We start from the raw sequence: 19765 nt of genomic DNA, 5'->3' as shown, positions 1-19765 counted from the left end.
GTTACTTCATTTTTCAGGTCTCATTTATTAGTTTATTGTGAGCTGCCTTCAACCTGGATGTAAGTTTGATAAGAACCAGTACACTGTTCTCTTCTCTGTTATATCTACAACCAAGAGAATAAGGGTAAGAGAGCCTCACCCTTGATAAAGCCTCAATAAACGTCTGTGACAGAGGAAGAAAACATCCTCATGAGCTACAATAAACCCATTTATGGTCTTGCCACTTACACTGAACTAGGACGAAGTTAAACTGGCTTATACACCTGGTCACAGGGACTGTCCAAGCATTATAGTAAGGGTGGCTGCAACAACCCCTTTATTGAGCTGAATTGTTAAATTCTTTAATTTCTTACCTTAATTTGGATAAACACTGAGGTAAAATGCACCAAAACCTGCCATTAGTCCTTCTAATATGCCCATCTACTAACATGGTTCCTATTTTCTCCATTCTGTTCCCACAGCTCTTATCAGCTGTATGCTGAGATTTGTATCTGTAACAATTATGTGTATGTTCATGTAAGTATATATTTGTGTGTTCATAGTAAGTTTGCATGCGTGTGTGTGTGTGTGTGTGTGTGTGTGTGTGTGTGTGTGTATTTCATATATTAGTCTATGTTCTGTTTTGTGGGATCCCTATCTGGAACATGGGGGAGGATTCAATGGGACCCCAATATTCTCCCATCCAGGGCAAAAAGCAAGATGTCACACTGCCCACCAGAAGGTCTTGGTCTGGTTTTATGTCCTGTTTTTCTTGTCCTTGTAACTCTAGTCTTGTCTTTGGCTTCATTTTTCTGCCTTTTGTACTTTCTATATTAATTGGTTTATTTTGTACTTGGGCGACTGAACTGATAGACAGTATGGGTATAAGACTAGCAAGCCCTCTAGAAACCCGTGTTCTAAAGAATTTTGATAAATGTCACCCCTTAGAGTTAAGGAGGATTATGATTATCCTATCACCAAAGGTCACCTCTGAACATTCTATGAAACTGAAGGGTCCACATTTGGGACTGAATGACCCTCCCAGCGTACTTTTAATTCTCAGATACTTTGAGCAGTGGTGAATGTCACCCTCGGTTAAGCCCAGCCACCCAGATCAAATTGGATACATCCTTCCTTGGGCTGAAGCAGCTTCCAACCCACCCCCCTGAATGAAAGTCTGTGTGGTCCACAATGGGTACGGAGGCCAAGTTCTGGTTGTTGGCAGATGGACCTTTCAAGGGCCTGTAACAGAGACCAGTGATCTCCCTCTGAAGACCATTCCACAGGACTCACAGGAGGAAGAACCCCCCTCCATATAATCATATTTACCCTCTTTCCCTCCTCACCTCAACCTCCACCATTGATACCCAAGTCCCCACTATCAAGGCCTCATCTGCCCCCTTCCATCTGTATATACCCCTATCTTTTCCCCTCTCCACACTCACCAGGGAGTCCCATATGGCCCTCCTGACATTTCCTCCAATCCTGGTTCTAGGGCGGCACCTCCTTCAGTCCTTACTCCACTATAGTCATTTCCTGACAATCGTTCCCTGTATGTCCCTTTCTCCACCACAGATCTCTACGACTGAAAGAACTAGAACCCTCATTTCAGCACTAGCTCTGATTACTTAATTCCTCTAATTGATTCTATCTTTTTCAATCATCTCCCCATGTGGGACAACTATCAGAAGATTCTCTGTACCCTCTTCACTACTGAAGAAGGAATGGATTCTCAGGAAAGCAACTAAAGCATTCCCTGGGATAGCTTCAAATGGCTGATGACCAGAGGGCAAAGGTGATGCTGTGATTGACCATGTCCTGCCAAGAAAAAGACCCCAATGGGATTATAACAGAGAGAGGTAGGAGGTCACTCAGTGAATACCACCAGGTGTGGTGATATATTGTGTACCCTAATAAAGCCTGCCTGAGGATCAGAGGACAGAGCCAGTCACTAGATTAGACATAGAGGCCAAACAGTGGTGGCACACACCTTTAATCCTATCACTCAGGAGGCAGAAATCCATCTGGATCTCTGAGTTCAAGGCCACACTGGGCTATGTGAGAGAAACAGAACCAGACAGTGGTGACACATATCTTTAACCCCAGGAAGTAATATGGCAGAGCAGAGAAAGGCATATAAGGCATGAGGAAACAGGAATTCACTCTCTTTAGGCTGAGGATTTCGTAGAGGTAAGAACTAGTGGCTGGCTGCTCTGCTGTCCTAAACTTCAGCTTTCATCCTGATATCAGGCTCTGGGTGTTTTATTAAAAGACCATCTAAGATTCGAACAACAAGGATCTCAGGGCTATGTCTTCCTTAAGTCTTAATAAAATTTCATGCAAGATCTAGCAGTTTTCTGATTGTTTTAGTGTAAAACTGGATCATCTTTTTAATATTCCTATATAACAGATAACTCAGACATTATAATTTACAGTTTAATCTGTGTACCATTGCATGATTCCATTAGATAGTTCCTCTTTCTCAGTATAGTTTTAAAAAAGGTAGGTTCCCAGGTGGGGTGGTCATGTCTTCAGCATTCTGTGTCCACCATATATACTCACTGATTCATGACGACCTACCCATTCTAGCTTCTCTGACAGACCAACTCACCCTTGACCTTTTCTTTTTCACCTGTAGCACTTTTCCTTCAGTGTAAATTTTGTGTCCCATTCTCGGCAGACTGAGCAAAACACTAAGCAGCAATTATTCATGGACTTTGCATAAGTTCCTGCCTCCAGATTTGTGCCAGGTTTGAGTTCCTGCCTTGGCTTCCCTCACTGGACTGTGGCTCAGGTAATATAAGCCAAATAAACCCTTTCCTCCCCAAGTTGCCTTTGGTCATGGTATTTCATCATAGAAATAGTAACCCCAAGACAGAAATTGATACCAGGAGGTGGGTATTGCTGTGACAGACCTAACTATGTTGTTTTGGGAGGATTATAAAAGAATTTTGGAAGTTTGGGATAGAAAATCCATTGAGTGTTGAGAGCTCAGTAGGCTGTTCAGGAAGACCTTGGATGCTGCTGCTGAAAGTTAAGATGATGGAGGCCTGGCTTGTGAAAAGAAACCTATGTTTTGCTGGGACAATTTATGCTGGTCAGCTAGAGCTGAGAAATTAACAGTGATAAGAAAGAGACAAGCACCATTGAGGTGAAATCTTCTAGGGGATGTTTCCTTAGAGTCCGTACTCAGAAGCTCTGCTCCAGAGGTGGTCCATGTTGTACCTCGTGTTGGTAGCCATACTTGGTCATGTGTAAGATTCTCCCAGGTAATACTGGTTTTGAAGTCATAAAGGAATCATGGAGAGCAGCTGAGCCTTAAAACTGTAAGATGTCAGGAGAGGCCATTGGTGAAAGTGCAGCCTCAGTAGCAGTTGAAGACCCAGGATTAAAGGGTCATGCAGAGATTATGAAGCTCGGCACCATGAAGAAAATCCAGGAGAGGTATTGATCAAAGTGCTGCTCAGTTACTACCAAGGTCGAGCCTTGGCTCAGGTTCAAGTCTTGACATAAGGAAGGGGCATTGGTGCAAGGAAAACTTCTGACCACCAAGTGGGTTGTACTCAAGTGGCCCTGAATAGCTCAGGTTATCTTTATTTATACTTAAACAGAGTTTTTTGTTTTTGTAATTTTTTTAACCAGGGTTATATGAACAGCTTTATTTTTGGCTTGTATTTTTGACTTTAAGAAGTAAACCATAATTTAAGAAATACATTGTGATCATTATGAAAGCCCCAATTGTTCCCCTTTATACTTCCCCAAATACATCTTCCCATTCCCTATGTAACCATATTCTAGACATAGAGTTCAGCATTTTGCAGGCTTAACTAAATATTTAGTCAGACACATTCTGATATCATAGTACTTATGCCAGCTTACAGCTATTTGTGGTTTGAAAGTTAAAAAATAATAGACACAGGCACAATATTCAAACCCAGACAATTCTTTTGTGTCTATAAGATATATTTTTATACAGTTCCCTTTTCTACAAGAGGGTCCCATGTCTCATTCTCTCTGTAAAAGGCAGACCTCAATAAAGCACCCTTCCCATCTCACTATACCATACTTCTTCTACCAATATAAGCTCCTCTGTATGGTAAAGATGGATCTATCCATTCTACATTTTTGCACTGTATTTTTTTCCTCTTGGAGCATACCAGATCCTACCAGTGATTTTATACTTGGTGTCTAGGGAACTTATTCTCAACAGCTGGCACTGTGTGTATTCCTGAGGCCTTTCTCCTTTTCTGTGTATGCATGCCTTGCTCTCTTTTCCAGAATTGTGAGACATGGTTAATGTTTCAAGTGTCATTTTCTCATATGTATCTAACTATCTCTATTGAGCCATAAAAGTTCTCAGGATTAGGAATTGTACTTAGTAATTCCAGATGAGAGATTTCAGAAGCATTAGTCCCCTGGCAAATCTTAGGGGAAAATATTTGAGCAACAGTAGAATCTCCAGGGAAAACTACAGCTATCGCATGTGTGACTGACAAAGTAAAACTAAAAACTACCAAAAAAAAAAAACAAAAAAAACCTCAATATAATGAGAGAGAAAAAAGCCTGCAAGCTGCACAAATTTTGCAAATTCTTATGCTGTCCCATGGACTATGGGTCCTTGCCAAGTAAGAATCCATTTCCCCCCCACCCCCACAGGTGCCTTGCCCTGTAGAAACCCATTGGACAGGTAGTCATATGCTGATCTAAGACTAGGCTATATTACAAGTTATAGAAGGAGACCTCAGCATTTGGGAGATGCCAGTACCATGGGACAGCAGCAGCTGAGGACTGGAGCCATCCTAAGCCTAAAAGATACATTTACTGTGCTATTATTAGGTGTGCAAGCCCTGCAGAGAACCCCAGAAGATCATGAATGGATTCCAGACATTGGACACTGAGATATTTACACAGTTGGAATTTTATTTTGCTTTGTTCAGATTGAGACAGTCCCCTGGTTCTTCCTTCTTGAAGTAGAAAAGTTTTTATTTTTGATTTCACAGGAGACTACAGCTAAGGGACTTTGAAATTTTAAAGAGATTTTGGACTTTAGAAGACACTTTTGAATCTTAAAGAAACAGAATTTGAAAGTATTTTAATTTGTAAAGACTGTGGGACTTTTAAGTTTGTAAATATTTTATGCTGTGATGTTGATATTAGTGTATCTTGGAGATGAACATGAAAGGAAAGGTTAGAGCTTAAAAGTGACAGTTGAAAGCCAAGTTGACCAAGGGTTAATTGTGCTCACTAGTTTTTTTTTTTTTTTAAATCAACATGACCTAAGCTAGAGTCATATGAGAGAAGGGAACCACAGTTGAGAAAATGCCTCCATAAGATCAGGCCGTAGGCAGGCCTTGAGGGACTTTTCTTAATTAGTAATTGATGTGGGAGGGCCCAGCCCATTGTGGGTGGCATCACCTCTGTACTAGTGGTCCTGGGTTGTACAAGAATGGTATCTAAGCAAGTCATAAGGAACAAGCGAGTAAACAGGAATCCTCCATAACCTTTGTATCAGCTCCTGACTCCAGATCCCTGTCCAGTTTCAGTTCCTGCCTTGGTATCCCTCAATGGACATGTAAGCCAAATAAACTCTTTCCTCCTTTTCTTGGTATTCTATTGCTATAAAGAGACACCATAAGCCGGGCGGTGGTGGCGCATGCCTTTAATCCCAGCACTCGGGAGGCAGAGGCAGGCGGATCTCTGTGAGTTCGAGGCCAGCCTGGGCTACCAAGTGAGTCCCAGGAAAGGCGCAAAGCTACACAGAGAAACCCTGTCTCGAAACCCCCCCCCCCCCCCCAAAAAAAGAGACATCGTGACTAACACAACTCTTATAAAGGGAAGTCCTTAACTGGGGATTTTCTTCCACTTTCAGAGGGTTAATTCATTATCATCATGGTAGAGAGTGTGGTGACAGGCAGGAGGGAAGGTGCTGGAGATTGATCTGAGAGCTTTACATCTTGATCCATAGCGGGGGTGGGGAGAGAGAGAGAGAGAGAGAGAGAGAGAGAGAGAGAGAGAGAGAGAGAGAGAGAGAGAGAGAGAGAGATACACTGGGCCTTGTGTGGGCTTTTGAAACCTCAAGGCCTACCCCCAGTGACACATTTCCTCCAAATAAGACCATGAATATTCCATCAAAGCCACACTTCCTAATCCTCCTCAACAGTTTCACTTCCTGGTGACTAGAATTCAAACTATCACACTCCCAAAGGTCAAGGTGTTTCATCACAGCTATGATAACCCTTGGGGAAATGGGTAATAAGATTGGCTCAGGAAAGTGGGAAGGCTCACCAGCTTCACTGCTCAGGTTACACAGACAGTACACAGTTGCTGGGTCTGGAAATGGGGAAGAGACTCTTCAGTTGCTTAGTTGCTTGTCAATTAAGCAGGGTACTTTTTGGTTCAGATACCTTTGAACTGCCCCTAAACATTACTGATTCACCAAGCTGGACCGTCTGTGGTCGATTGGTGCTCTGTCTAACTGGGATGAATAGACACAGATGTTTCAAGGAATGTCATGGGACAGGTAGAGTGGGACTAGAGCAACCTTGTCTTGTGTCCTTATGGAGTCCTAAGACAGAAAGTACATTACCCCATAAAATTTCTCAGTTTGGAATTTTATCCTTTCCATCAGATGGTAAGATTTCTTCTCTTATACCCATTTTATTTTTTTAAATTAAAAAATGTAAATTGATGTTTTGTCTGAATATCTGTGTACCATGTATGTGAATGATACCTGTGGAGACCAGAAGAGTGAATCAGAGTCCCTGGAACCAGTGTTTACAAATGGTTGTAGTTGGTTGCTGCGACTCAGACCTGGGATCCCATGAGGAGTAGCAAGTGCTTTTTACCTCTGAACCCTCTCTTCAACCCCTTGTACTCCATTTTAAAGGAAGAAAACACAAGATTATAGGTTTAAATGGCTTTATGAAGTCACATGAGCCATTTGCTGTCCTCAAGCCCTAGTTCCTAATATTTTTCCAATTTTTCCATTGATACTTAGCACAGTAGTGGGATCAGCAGGCTTGGGGTTGGACAAGGGGACAAAGACTGGACATTCTGTTCCTTTCTGTTCTGACTAAGCTGCTTCCTATCCCAGGAAGCCACCTTTGCCACTTAGTTATTAAGCCAGATATTGCCTCATATATATCTTGAACATCTCTCCTCCACACCAGCTCCAATACATGCAGGCCAGCTTTTTCTAGCCAGACCTCCTTAAGACTCAGGGTATTTTGTGTCCTTCTTTTTCTCTGCTTAAATCACTCAAAGTCCTGTCTGATTTTCATTGTTCACTGTAGCACACCCACATGTCTCTTTGTAGCAGAGTATTGAAGGAAGATTCACTTTTTGAGATGCTGTTACTAATATGACTTCCTTTCCTGCCATATGGCACTTTCTTTACAGGAGGAACCATCATTCTTGTTACACTTTTAGATGAAAAGATTTGTAAGTGATTTACCTACCATCAATTTGGAGATCACAGCAGTCTAGCATATGGATCCAATAACTTTATTCTAATTCCTCCCATCTTTTCCCAATCACCTTCCTTCTCTCTCTTTACATATGAGTGGCCCCAGTGGCTCAGCACATTCCTCAGTTCTTCCTGCTCCTCTTTCTTTTTTCTTTGTCTGGCATCACAGTCTGGGGACAGCACAGAGGCAGTAGCTGACTGGGGAAATGGTGATACCCACTCTGAACTTCAGGCTCAGCTGCTCATTGACTGGAGGCTTGAAGGTAAACTTTTGCACAAGAGCAGTGAAGAAAATAAAGAGCTCAGACCTGGCCAGTTGTTCTCCGGGGCAAGCTCGCTTTCCTGCAGGAAATAAAACAAGATGAGATCCTTTCTCAGCTGCCATTGATGCCTGCAGGGACTAGTGTTTCCATTTTCCTCCTGCAAATCCTGAACTGTCCCTGGGCTTTGTGTCCAGCTGTTTATTTATGTCTCACATGTGTCTGAATGTGGAATGTTCCACCGAATGTGTGACACCAGGATCGCAGTCTTCAAGTGGGACAATAGGAAGGAGATGCCTGAGCTGGCTGAGCGAATGTATGACTAGTCTCAAGGCTTTTCAAATTCACTTACAAACATATATGATATACCACACAATGGCTGAACATCAAAATTTTGGACTGCTGTAGAACCCTTATGAGGAAGAGATAGCTTAATGATTAAGGTTATTTACTACTCTATCAGAAAGCTGGAGTTCATTTCTCATCACCCACATCAAGAGGTGCACAAACCCCTGCAACTCAAGATCCAAGATATTCAAAGCCCCTTTCTGGCCTCCATGGGCACCATCACATACATACATGTGTATATGTACACAAAATTCCCACATATGTAAATAAAATAAAAAAGATTCCAAAATACAATCAGGTGTTAGAGCTGAATCCCTAACATGAAAGGCAGGGACATACAGGATGCCCTTGCAAAGGCTCTAGCTTGCAAATTGTATCTGCTCATCCATGGCAGGCAACTAGAAACAGATGAAATGTGGGGCAACTAGAAAGAGATGAAGCCTGGGGCAACTAGAAATAGATCAAGGCTTGACATCTCTGCATCCATTTTGTACCTGCCTCCTGTCTCACACATTGAGTCAGATCCCTCCTCAACTCTACAGAAAGGCATGTCCATCATTTAGTAAGTGCACATGCAAACTTGGCCATCATTCCTTTCAAGGATGAAGATACCGAGACAGGAAGATCTAAGGTGTGGCTATCAAATTGACAACAGCCAGCAATCCTCCTGCAGAGCCTTGGAGTGGCACCCAGGAGTCTTCACTCATTCTCTTAATATCATTTAGGAGTAGCAGAGCCTTGCTTGTTGAGACTGTCCCCTAAGCAGGACCTGTCATCTTGTAGAGGACAACTGCTCAGCTTTCCTTAAGAACCTCTGCTCTGACAGGACCACATCCTGCAAAGAAATGGAGAGTGTTGCTCACTCTCTGCATGGGCAGTGGAGATTTGCTCAGCACCAAAGGCAAACTGCTCCTAGAAGTGGCTGCTTTCTGAAGACTAATGTCCTGTGTGACCCGAATGAGGTAATAATCAGCAAGATTCAATGTGACACAGACTGATGTGACCTGAGAGTACATATGCTTCTTCCCACCCTTCTGGTATAATCTGAGCACTCATATCCAAAAACCTGATGACATGTTAGGCAGCTGTATGTCTCTGTACGTCCCTGTATCAGCATAGAAAATATAAAATTAATTGTCTGTCATTCTTCATTATATTTTACTTAATTTCTGAAAAAAAATTGGTGGGACTATCTCATGTCCCAAATAATTTTCTGGCTTAGGATTCTGATTGCGCTATCCTTCATTTTAGGGACCTCTTTTGTGTGGATCGTTAACCCATTCCATTAGGCATGCCAGCTGTGCCCATGATTTCACATGGTAGGCTTAGCTGTGGTGTCTCTCTTGTCCTCTTCACATGGGGCATGCGCCCCCAACCTTTGCATAACGTTCAAGTATTTGTTCTCTTAAAGACAATAGACGTTTTTCAAAGTATCTCCTTATCTACCTAGAGGGAAGACTGAGACCTGGCGCATCTGCCCTGTTGGGAAGAAGTCGTTCATGTTACATGGTGTTCTCATCTAACTTCTGCTGGCAATTGGTTTTGAGATTCTATTGTTGGAATATTTGTTGATTGTGGTGTCTACCATGTTCTTCCTTAAACAGCATTTAATTTTGTAAGTGAACATATTTTGAGACTGTTAACAAACAAATCCTCATCTGCGTGTTTCTATTGGCATTTCTCTTCTTCCAAATTTTGCATGTGGCTGCCAAATTGTGACATTAGAAATACTATCACATTGCATATATATATTTGTGTGTGTGTATTGCCATTCTTTAAAAAACTAATCTTTATTTTTATTTTATGTATGTTGGTGTATATCTTTGCTCCACATGTGTATAGTGCCCATTGTGGCCAGAAGAAGGGGTCAGATCCCCTGAATCTGGGACTTCAGATGGCTGTGAGCTGCCATGTAGGTACTGGGAATCAAATCTGGGCCCACTGGAAGAGCAAACAGTGCTCTTAACTACCGAGACACCTACCTTTCCAAGCCCTGCATTAACATTCTAATGTTCCTCACCCCCTCTGTATTTAATCACCCATGAATATCAGTAAATGTTACAACCCATTGCTAACCAGTACTTGTTTTAAAACCTCAAACATTCCCAACTTGGCTATTCAAGCTGGCATTTCCTGATTTTTGGATAGCAGTGTATCTCAAACTTATAGTTTTCCTTCTCCTGCATTAAATTTTGTCATTTTCTAGAAGTCCTGGTTCTTTTCATCAAACAATAATATGTAGAATATAATATGAAAGACCTGGTTATGAAGTTTACAATGTCAGTCATGGAGTGACAGTTCCCAACTTGGACTCAACAGGCCTTTGTGCTTCTGTTTTGTCTCTAGAGCTATTTATCACAACCGTATGAGCATTCAGGATAAAATGTAAAGCAACAGAACCAAGATTATCTAAGTTACTGACCCCATGTAGGAAGTTATGAACAGTAACAGGTTCATACAGTTTGTGAATGGTTATTATACAGAAAGATGCTGATGAATACATAGGACATGAACTTGACAAATCTTAAAATGGATGGGCCCATAACTGAGGGGGCAAGTTACAGTCTGAATATAATATAAAGAGAACTAAACTTCAAGTTAAAACATAAGCCTTGTACCCTGCTCTGTCAATTCTTTGGGCATGTGATCTTGAATAAGAAAGAACCCTCTTCTTATCTCTCCTTGCTTGGAGTTTGCTTATGGAGTGACAATAATCATTTATTTCTTTTCTACCTGATTATCAAAAACCATGCTGCTTTGGTGACACAATTGGCTTGTGTCAAATGAAGTGTGTAATTTAGAGTAACTGATAACATTCTTAATAAGAGCACCAATGTCTCTGTATGTTGCCACTTTCTGGTGCAGATGGGATAACTGTTTAAACTGGGTGAGGCCTGAGGCCCCTATTGGAAGAGGATTTTTATAGTAAGGAGAAGGTATGTTCAAGGGCAGCAATGGGCCTGGAAGAACATCTTCCTGCAGAAGTCATGATGGGGATCTACTCACATTCTTCTCACCATAGTTCTCAGAATTATAACACAAAGCATTGCTTTGGAAAATAAAAAAGATCATATTCCTAGACTTTCCATATTTCATGGATCTGATTCATAAGCTTTTAATAGTTGAATAAGTGAAATATATAGCTGAGGTTTTGTACTATAATTGAAAACTTTAAAATTTTTTATAAACTGGAAGACTGGAAAGAGTCCCTGTATCTCATCAGCTTTCCTATTAAAGTGAAGAACAGTGAAGAAAAGGCCAGACAATCCCAGATGAAAAGACAAAGAGGTCAGAAGCAGCCCCTGAAAGACATACCCAGAGCAGCCCATTCCCAAGAAACACTGGCTCTGGATCCACACTAGCATGTAGGCAAATGCAGGCTCTACTTGGCCCGAGCCTCAGTGTCGTGAGAAGTGACATTGCCTCAGATAATCTGGAAAACTCAACAACATGTCCAGCATTCCAGTGTGGCTTCTGGGCAGCATTTAGTCACCTTCTGAGACAGTGTTTGGAAACACAAGCTTCAGTGGGAGAAAATTTAGTGGATATTGAGCTCTAGCTGCAGCACACGTGGCAAGATCTGTGTCCCTACCTCTGCAGTGATGACTAATTTCAACTGGAAAAAGCTGTAGGGGGAGGCATGCTCTAAGGGGCAGCTCTGCTTCATCTTCTATCCCACTACTTTCCTGCTCTCAGGTTGGATGTTTGATAGGTAATAATTGCTTAGAACATATTTATTGAATTAAAGAACTGCAAAATTACTTGTAAAAACATATTCAACATGTATAAGCCAATATCTGGAATATACTAGAACATTTGGTTATGGATTTAGCAACACTACTACTACAATCTTTACTAACTTTCCTGGCAGAAAACACAAGGGAAAAAGAGTCATCACTGCATTTCCTTTCTTGCTTATCAGGTAGTGTAGCAGATGCATGTACTAACTAGATTTGATTAAGGGATTGAAATTTACAAAGATAAGATCTATTCAGGGAATGTTTTTGGGATAGAAGCTAATTCACTTGGGCAAATGCCAGTTACAACTATTTAACAAGTTAAAAACATTAAAACTCAGTTCTCTTCCTTCTAAGGAGGCATTCCCTTGAAAATAACTTGTGACACTCAAACTGCCTAAACAATGGAAGTATCCAACTTTGCTGCTCAGCAAGAGGCAGAGATTAGGTCTCTGCTCTCAGTGCTGTAGAAAACAGAACAAAGGAAGTTGAAATCTTCATCAGAAGCAAGGAAGTATTGACAGTGTATCTGTGGAGGTGCTGGACTAAAACCAATTGCAAAATGGAGATCTACTGGGAAGGCTCATCTGTAAGGATCCCAGAAAGAAGGGAAGGGATGAGGTGGGACTCGGAACTCTCTCCTGTGCATCACAACTCACCCATTGAGAAAGGCAGGAAAGATTCTCTCTTCTTAAACTGTCCATTCTCCAAAAAGTGCTCTGGATTGAAGATGTCTGGGGTGGCCCATTCTTTGGGGTCCATGTGCAGTGCAGTCAAGTTGGTTTGGACTAAGGTACCCTAGAAAAGGTAGTAAAGACTCATGACAATGTATGGACAAGACACAGACAGATGGCTGGTTATCAAACTTCCATGCCTGAGCCTACTTACCTTTGGCAGGTGGAATCCAGCCAATGTAGTGTCAACTGTCACTTCCCTGGGAACATTTAGAGGGATGATATTTCCCATTCTCAGCACCTCATGGACAACAGCATTGGTGTAGGGCATGGAGTCCCGGTCAGCCAGGCTGGGCTGCTTCTCCTGGCCAATCACTCTGTCAATTTCAGCCTGTACTTTTTCTTCAAGGAAACAGGAGGCTCCATTAAGTTTTAAACTTCAATGCTTTCTTGTAAAGATAGAGACAGCTGTCTTCCAAAACTTATTTGCTTTTATTTCATCTAGTGTCCTAACTTTGAGGAAATAAAAGTTCTCTACCCCTTAAAAAGCCTGATTTAGAAAACTGCAAACTCTATACCTTTCTTCAAGTCTACAGCATAACTATGATTTTCCATATATCCTGAAGTTAATAATTAGGATGGCTATGGCTAAGCTCATACCAGTGTCTATTCAGATGTCTATAAATAAATTCTTTTTACTGAAAAGATTATCATCAGTACACTTTTGCTTTTTTTTACTTGTAGAGTCTGTGAATTCTAAAATCAGGACATCGACAGATTTCTTGTCTGGTAAGGACCAATTTCCTTTGACATAGCTGAGAAATCCTTGTTGTATCATCATGCCATAAGGTAGAAAGAACCCATCTACTTCCTCTTCCTAAAGCACAAACTCTCTTCATAACAGTGAATCACCTCCTCACACCATCACATTGATAATTAAGTTTCAGTGAGTTTATAGGGAAGCCACAAACATTGAGACCATAGCATATCCACTGACTAATTTTTCAAGGATATATGTCATCATGGGCAGTAAATTATAATGTGTTTCCAGGCAACATTGATAGTGAAACTAGTAATATTTTATGAGCTTCAATATCTTCATCTGATTATTAAGACTAAATTAGCCTTCTCATAGGACATTTTGAGATTTACATGAATCAGTATACTCATTATAACAAATGGTAGTTATTTCCTCTCAACATCTTCACAATTTAAGTGCAGTAGAGACTTAGCTGTTTACCTGCTCCTCTAGCTAAAGATGACATTTCCTGGATTCCTTAAAGAGGAAATGTAACTGAATTTTGCAAGTAAACCATAAGTAGACACAATGTTTCATCCTTTGAACAAGGCTTGTGGAGACAATATCCCCTTCCTTCCCTGGGATGCAAAGGCAGTCCTCATGGGAGCCTCTGCAGAGTCTTCGAGCCACAGCTGAGCTCACCACTGCCATAAGGTGAAAGGAATTTGGAACTCTAGGTCCTTTACAAGGTCCAGCATGACTCTTTCCCTTGAGATAGATACATAAATGTCTAACATGGCACTACTGTACAAATAAAAGAATAACATGGGGATAAAATTCATGTAACATAAATCAGATATCAAACACTATGATGATTTTGAGGTAGGGCAAGTTAGTGTCTTGAGTTTTCAGCAGTCTTGTCTCAGTCTCTTAAGCATTTTGATTGATGATGTGGGCCACTCATCATAGATCTTCTTTCAAGTTTTAAGTGTACAGTGATATGGTATTAGGATATTTGATCATACTGTGAACACCAAGTTTGCATTTGCATTAATTTATTAAAATTAACCTTGGGTCAGGTGGCTGAGTTAGCAACTAGTTGACAGAAAGTAATAATAGATCATCAGAGGGCATCTCAAGGAGATAGAGAGATGCTTTGGAAATAGAGAGGCGTTTGAATGGTATGGCTTTTTTGTGTGACGTGCTTTAGGTAGATAACAGTTATGAGAGAGGGCTAGCTAGTTACTACTCAGCCTCTCTGAGCTAGCAGGTTTTCACCTCAGCCTTTGACTCTCGAGTTTTACTTCTAAATAGAATGATACCAGTTTAGTTAAAGCTACCTTTAACAGCAGTGGCAGAGGCAGTGCCGGAGGGAACAGAATTCTTGCCGGGCTACCTCTAGAGAAGCAGGCAGGTAACTGTGGAGTTGCAATTGCTGACTGAAAAGGCAGTAGATTAAGGGGCAGCCAACTGTGCCAAAGTTGAAACAACAAATATATCTATATTGTTGGAAAAGGAAGATACCATTGCCCTCTGAACAGCAGGAAGCAATTCTAAGAAAACAACACCCCTTTCTCCCAAAGGTTTCATGTTTCTGAGGGATATGGATAATGGTTATAGGGTTGGGGATGGAAGAAAACATTGGACTTGGTATTCCCCTGAAGAAAAGAAAAAAGGGAAAAGTAAAACAAAAACAAAAGGCCAGGTGGTGGTGGTGGTGGTGGCCGTGGTGCACACCTTTAATTCCAGCACTCAGGAGGCAGAGGCAGGCGATCTCTGTGAGTTTGAGGCCAGCCTGGGCTACAGAGTGAGTTCCAGGAAAGGTGCCAAAGCTACACATAGAAACCCTGTCTCAAAAAACAAAACAAACAAACAAAAAAAAACAAAAAGAAAAGAAAAATGGGGAATGGATATATATAGGATATTAAGGTAGATTATTGTACACACTAGTAAACTAATTTATTAAAATATCAGCATTAGATAAATTCACTGTTATGGATTCTTGTATATTGATACAAATGTAAAGTATTTTTATATTCTTATTCCAGATAATTTGTATATTGATACAAATATAGAACCATATTTGTTGTAATGTACATATATTTTTACACTTATTTGAAATGTTTTGTATATTGATACAAATGTAAAATATTTGTCATACTGTATGTATGTTCTACCTCTGTTTAGGATACTTGGTATATTAATATATATTTAGGATTATTGTCATATTGCATATTGTACTATATATTCCTACCTCTCTGCTTTAGCTATTTTGTGTATTGTCACAATTTTGAAGTCATTGTTCTTTTATTATACATTTGCTTACAGACTTTTACTCTGTTTACATGAAGCCTTAGTCCTTAAGTTACCTAGGTAGATAAGACTTACAGATTTATAGTCACCTATGCTTGGCATCTCTATAGTTATATTAGGTTCTCCAGACTTACAGAAACATATGTCAGATAGATAGGTAATCTTCAAACACTTCGTAGACCTGCAGAATATGGCATTTAAATGTTTTGATAACTTGAAATTCTGTTGACAAGGGACACAATTGCTCCTGGCAGCACCAATCTGATCCCGAGAGAATGTTGTGCTTCTGAGACATTTCTGTTTAGAAGTTTATCTTCACCTTAGCACAAAATGGACTACTGGGCAAAGAACTGCCCTTGCCTCAACTTCTGACAGTAAAATGGACTGACAGATATTCTAGGCCTGTAGCCAATTTGAATGCACCAACAATGCTGAGAAATTTAGGTGACTGTCCAGGCTGCCAGCTGTCTCTGTCTACTCTTGCAAGACTCCCAAAAGTTGCTTGCATCCTTCTCCTGTTTCTCCAGTATTATTATATTCCTTCTCAGGCCTTTGATGGGACTGAAGGCTAACAGTTATAGTTACAATCTTCTTGTATCTTAGCTAGAACATATCAAGTATTAGATTTAGGTTCTTTAGGATAGGACACCTTTTAGAATGTTCTTTGTAATGTGCCATTTACCTATGCTCCAGACTTCTCTGGATTTTAGTATGTGCCTATTGTTTGATACTGTTCATGTCGGTGGTAATTCCAACTTGTCTAGGCCATTATCCCTTATTCCTCCTAGACAATATTTGATAATCATTCCTATTGTATATAGCTTTGTATTAGGTTAGAACTTTCTTATTTAGACAAAAGGGGGAGATGTAGTAGGTAGCTGTTCCAGCTTTGATCTGGAAGTACTACCCCCAGTGAGTCTTCCGATAACTGTCACACCTACCTATGACCTGTCCCTGAGGCGTGGCCACGACAGGAGCCCTTAAGATCTAAGATCTGAATGTGTCAGCTCTCTTGGTTCCTGGTGGTCCTGGATGCTGAATGGTAGACCAAGCAGAGTTCTCCAGAGAACACCACTGGACTGCACTTCACCTCTCCTGGATCCTGTAACCAATCCCTTTACTTGCTGTGAGTTACCCCAAAATAAACCTCAATTTTAACTACATGGAGTTGCCTTAATAAATCTCCCAATAAAGAATGACAGAACCAGTTTATCTTGCAAAATAACTAGTTTTTCACAATTCTTGGTTTATCTCTCTTGTATTCTACCTTCTGTGTTTACAAATTTAACTATTCTAGAGAAATTGTATAGTTAAATATACAAGGTATTTGTCTTCCATATTCATGCATGCATCAAGATGTTTTTCCTTGGGAGCTGAACTTCTGTATTGAACTTTACTCATGGTCAATGAATATCCTGGATGCCTCCAACTGTTGACTACTATTAATACTATAAAATGAACACAAATTAACTTCATCAATTAATATACTGGATGGTGAAATGACTGAGCACTTATTGCTAAACCTGATGATATGTGATTAACCCACATGATGGAAAAGACCAACTTCCTTAAGTTGTTATTTGATCTCCATATGTGCACAGGGAAAGAGAATGTGCAAGTATGCACATACACATGCAAAATAAACAATATATTTTAAAAGCTTTAAAAAAATATACTGATATCCTAGAATCTTTTTTTTTTTAAGAAAGCAAGCCTAAACTGTAGCTCAATATGCTTTAAGCTTTCTTCAAAATGGAACCTTCATCAAGAAAGGCATTTTAGATAGTAGTCCAGATATGCATAATATAGATACATATAATATGTATTAATAACATTTGTGTGTGGATAACTTAGAGTAAATTGATTGCCATACAAACATGAGAACATGAGTTGGAATTACAGAACAAAGGCAAGAAAGCCAGATGTGGAAGTCTGCACTTGTTTGTCATCCCAGCACTTGTGAGGCAGAGACAGGCAGATCCCTGAGCAAGCAGAGAGGTGCATATCACAAGATATCAAATACCAGAAAAAAGAATTAGGACAGTACTCAAGCTGGGAAGGATTGTCATAAATGAAGGAGGGTGTGGATGAAGGCTGTGTGGTAAATCCACTCTTTGCTGGAACATACCACAATGTAAACTGACTTCTCTCTTTACTCCTGAACTCCAAGACTGCTGATGGCACAGACTGTAATATCTGTGCTCCTGGAACAATTATAGTCCTAAGAGATCAGTTCAGGATGTGCCTTTTCCCAGGTGCACAGTGCCTCACAGCTGCTCCACCTCTTCTCACTCCACCATGCTATCTTCTTAACCCAGTCTGCCTGAGTTAGATACAGTCACCACATGCTCACCTTGGACTTCTGGGTTGAGGGCCATGTAGAGCAGAGCCCAGCGCAGGGTTGTGGATGTTGTCTCTGTTCCAGCAAGGAATAGGTCCAGGGTGCTGCAGATGAGGCTTTCTTCATTGAAACTTGTAGTAGTCTTGTCTGGGTACTAGAAAAGACAGTGTGAATTTGTTTATTCAGAGGATTTGTGATTGTCTCATAACACCGGCCCTCGCCCTGAGGAATGAATTGCATTAAGTCATTCAGAGTGATGCTCCCTTTGATATTCAACAGATGACTTTGCTAATACCAGAAAGGTTAATATGAATTTTCTGTATTCAATGATTCCCCAATCTGCATAATCTTGCAAAGTCAAAACCTCACTGATTCCCTCAATAGTTCTTCATGGCAAAACATCACCTTTGCTCACTTCCTCTAGAAGCATCAGTTTGCCAATACTGCTCTTAGCGTTGTTGTTCTCATACCTATACTTCATATGGTAAATGATCTGTCTCCTCTTCTGAGCATAAATATTACTCCAATGAATACTATGCCAGGAAGATGAAATAAGAGAGAAGATAATTCCCCCCCCCTCATTTACCATTGTGCTCCAGGCAGAGGAGTCCATAATCCAGTAAACTGAAGCTTGTATGACAAATTCAATGATATGTATTTGCCAGAGGTCTACTAGGACCAAGGCCTTACATTTTACAGCATGGCTTGAATCCAAGATGTTCCCCCACAGGCTCATGTATTAAATACTTGGTTCCTTACACCGATAGTATTTGGGGAAGTTCCTAGAAATAGGAATATAGCATCTGGCTGAAGGAACTTGATGCCTGTAGGGAGGGAGGGTAACTCTTAGAGTTACACCAAACCCATGGTGCCTTCCTTGCTTGCTGCTTCCTGCTGCACGGTGATGTGAAAGCCTCCACCATACCCTTCTGCCCCATGAGCTGAGCTGCTTTGCTATTCACCATGATGAATTGAAACATCCTAAAACTTGACCAGAATATATTTTTGCTTTATTCAGTTGTTGCTGCCACATATTGTTATCACAATGATGCAAAGTTAACTAATATGTTCCCTCAGTGTCTTCTTGCCTTGATCTATTATTGAATAGTGCTGATGTGTGTGGTATTGTATTCCCCCAAATTACTGTGCATGCTAATAAACTTATCTGGCGTCAGAGACAGAGCAGCTACAATATTAGACACAAAGGATAGGCAGTGGTAGCACACACCTTTAATCCTAGCATTCCAGAGGCAGAAATGCATGTGTTCAAGGATACAGACAGGCATGGTGACTCATCGCGCTGTTAATCCCAGAAAGCAAGCCTTTAATCCCAGGGAGTGGTGGTAGAAAGCAGAAAGGTATAAAAGGCATGAGGTCCAGAAACTAGAAGCATTTGGCTGGTTAAGCATTTGGCCTGGTTAAGCATTTGGCTGGTTAAGCTTTCTGGCTTTGGAACAACACAGTTCAGCTGAGATTCATTCTGGATAAGGACTCAGAGGCTTCCAGCCTGAGGAAACAGGACCAGCTGAGGAACTGGCAAGGTGAGATAGCTGTGGCTTGTTCTGTCTCTCTGATCTACCAGCATGGTTATGTTACCATGCATTTACAAATTATTACTCCTATGTTTTACTTCCAAGGGTGCGTTAAGTAATGATCTACAAAGGTCTTCATATTTTCATCCTTGCAACCATGGCATGTTACTCAATGTCCACTAATTTCAGGAAGAAAGGTTATCCTGAGCTATCCTTATGAGAGGGGCCTCTAGGGTTAGAACAGGAGAAATGAGATGTAAAGGGATCAAAAAGGAAAGAGGTATTGCAATATTGGCATTAAAGATGGAGCAGGGAGCTACAGAAACAAACATCAATGTTCCCTAGGAGACTGGAGACACAGGCAATGAATTTTCTAA

At 40.8% G+C, this 19765-nt stretch overlaps 1 protein-coding gene across 3 annotated transcripts in view; it reads right to left on the bottom strand.

The window, feature by feature from the left end:
* Positions 1 to 6880: 6880 nt before the first annotated feature.
* LOC102904623 (cytochrome P450 2J3-like) overlaps positions 6881 to 19765 on the bottom strand; it is a 28614-nt gene continuing 15729 nt past the window's right edge. For 2 of the 3 annotated variants that reach the window (XM_006974029.4, XM_076564528.1), the window contains exons 6-9: positions 17869 to 18010; positions 12678 to 12865; positions 12449 to 12587; positions 6881 to 7786 (exon numbers count right to left, since the gene is read on the bottom strand). In XM_006974029.4, the coding sequence (XP_006974091.1) occupies positions 7608 to 7786; positions 12449 to 12587; positions 12678 to 12865; positions 17869 to 18010 (648 nt within the window). In that variant the 3' untranslated portion in view covers positions 6881 to 7607. The remainder of the gene's footprint in view (positions 7787 to 12448; positions 12588 to 12677; positions 12866 to 17868; positions 18011 to 19765) is intronic. The other variant, XM_042271437.2, reaches the window with a different exon arrangement.

Source organism: Peromyscus maniculatus, chromosome 2, assembly GCF_049852395.1.
Source record: "Peromyscus maniculatus bairdii isolate BWxNUB_F1_BW_parent chromosome 2, HU_Pman_BW_mat_3.1, whole genome shotgun sequence".
In the NCBI taxonomy this organism is placed as follows: Eukaryota; Metazoa; Chordata; class Mammalia; order Rodentia; family Cricetidae; genus Peromyscus; species Peromyscus maniculatus.
This window is presented reverse-complemented; position numbering and strand designations above follow the sequence as displayed.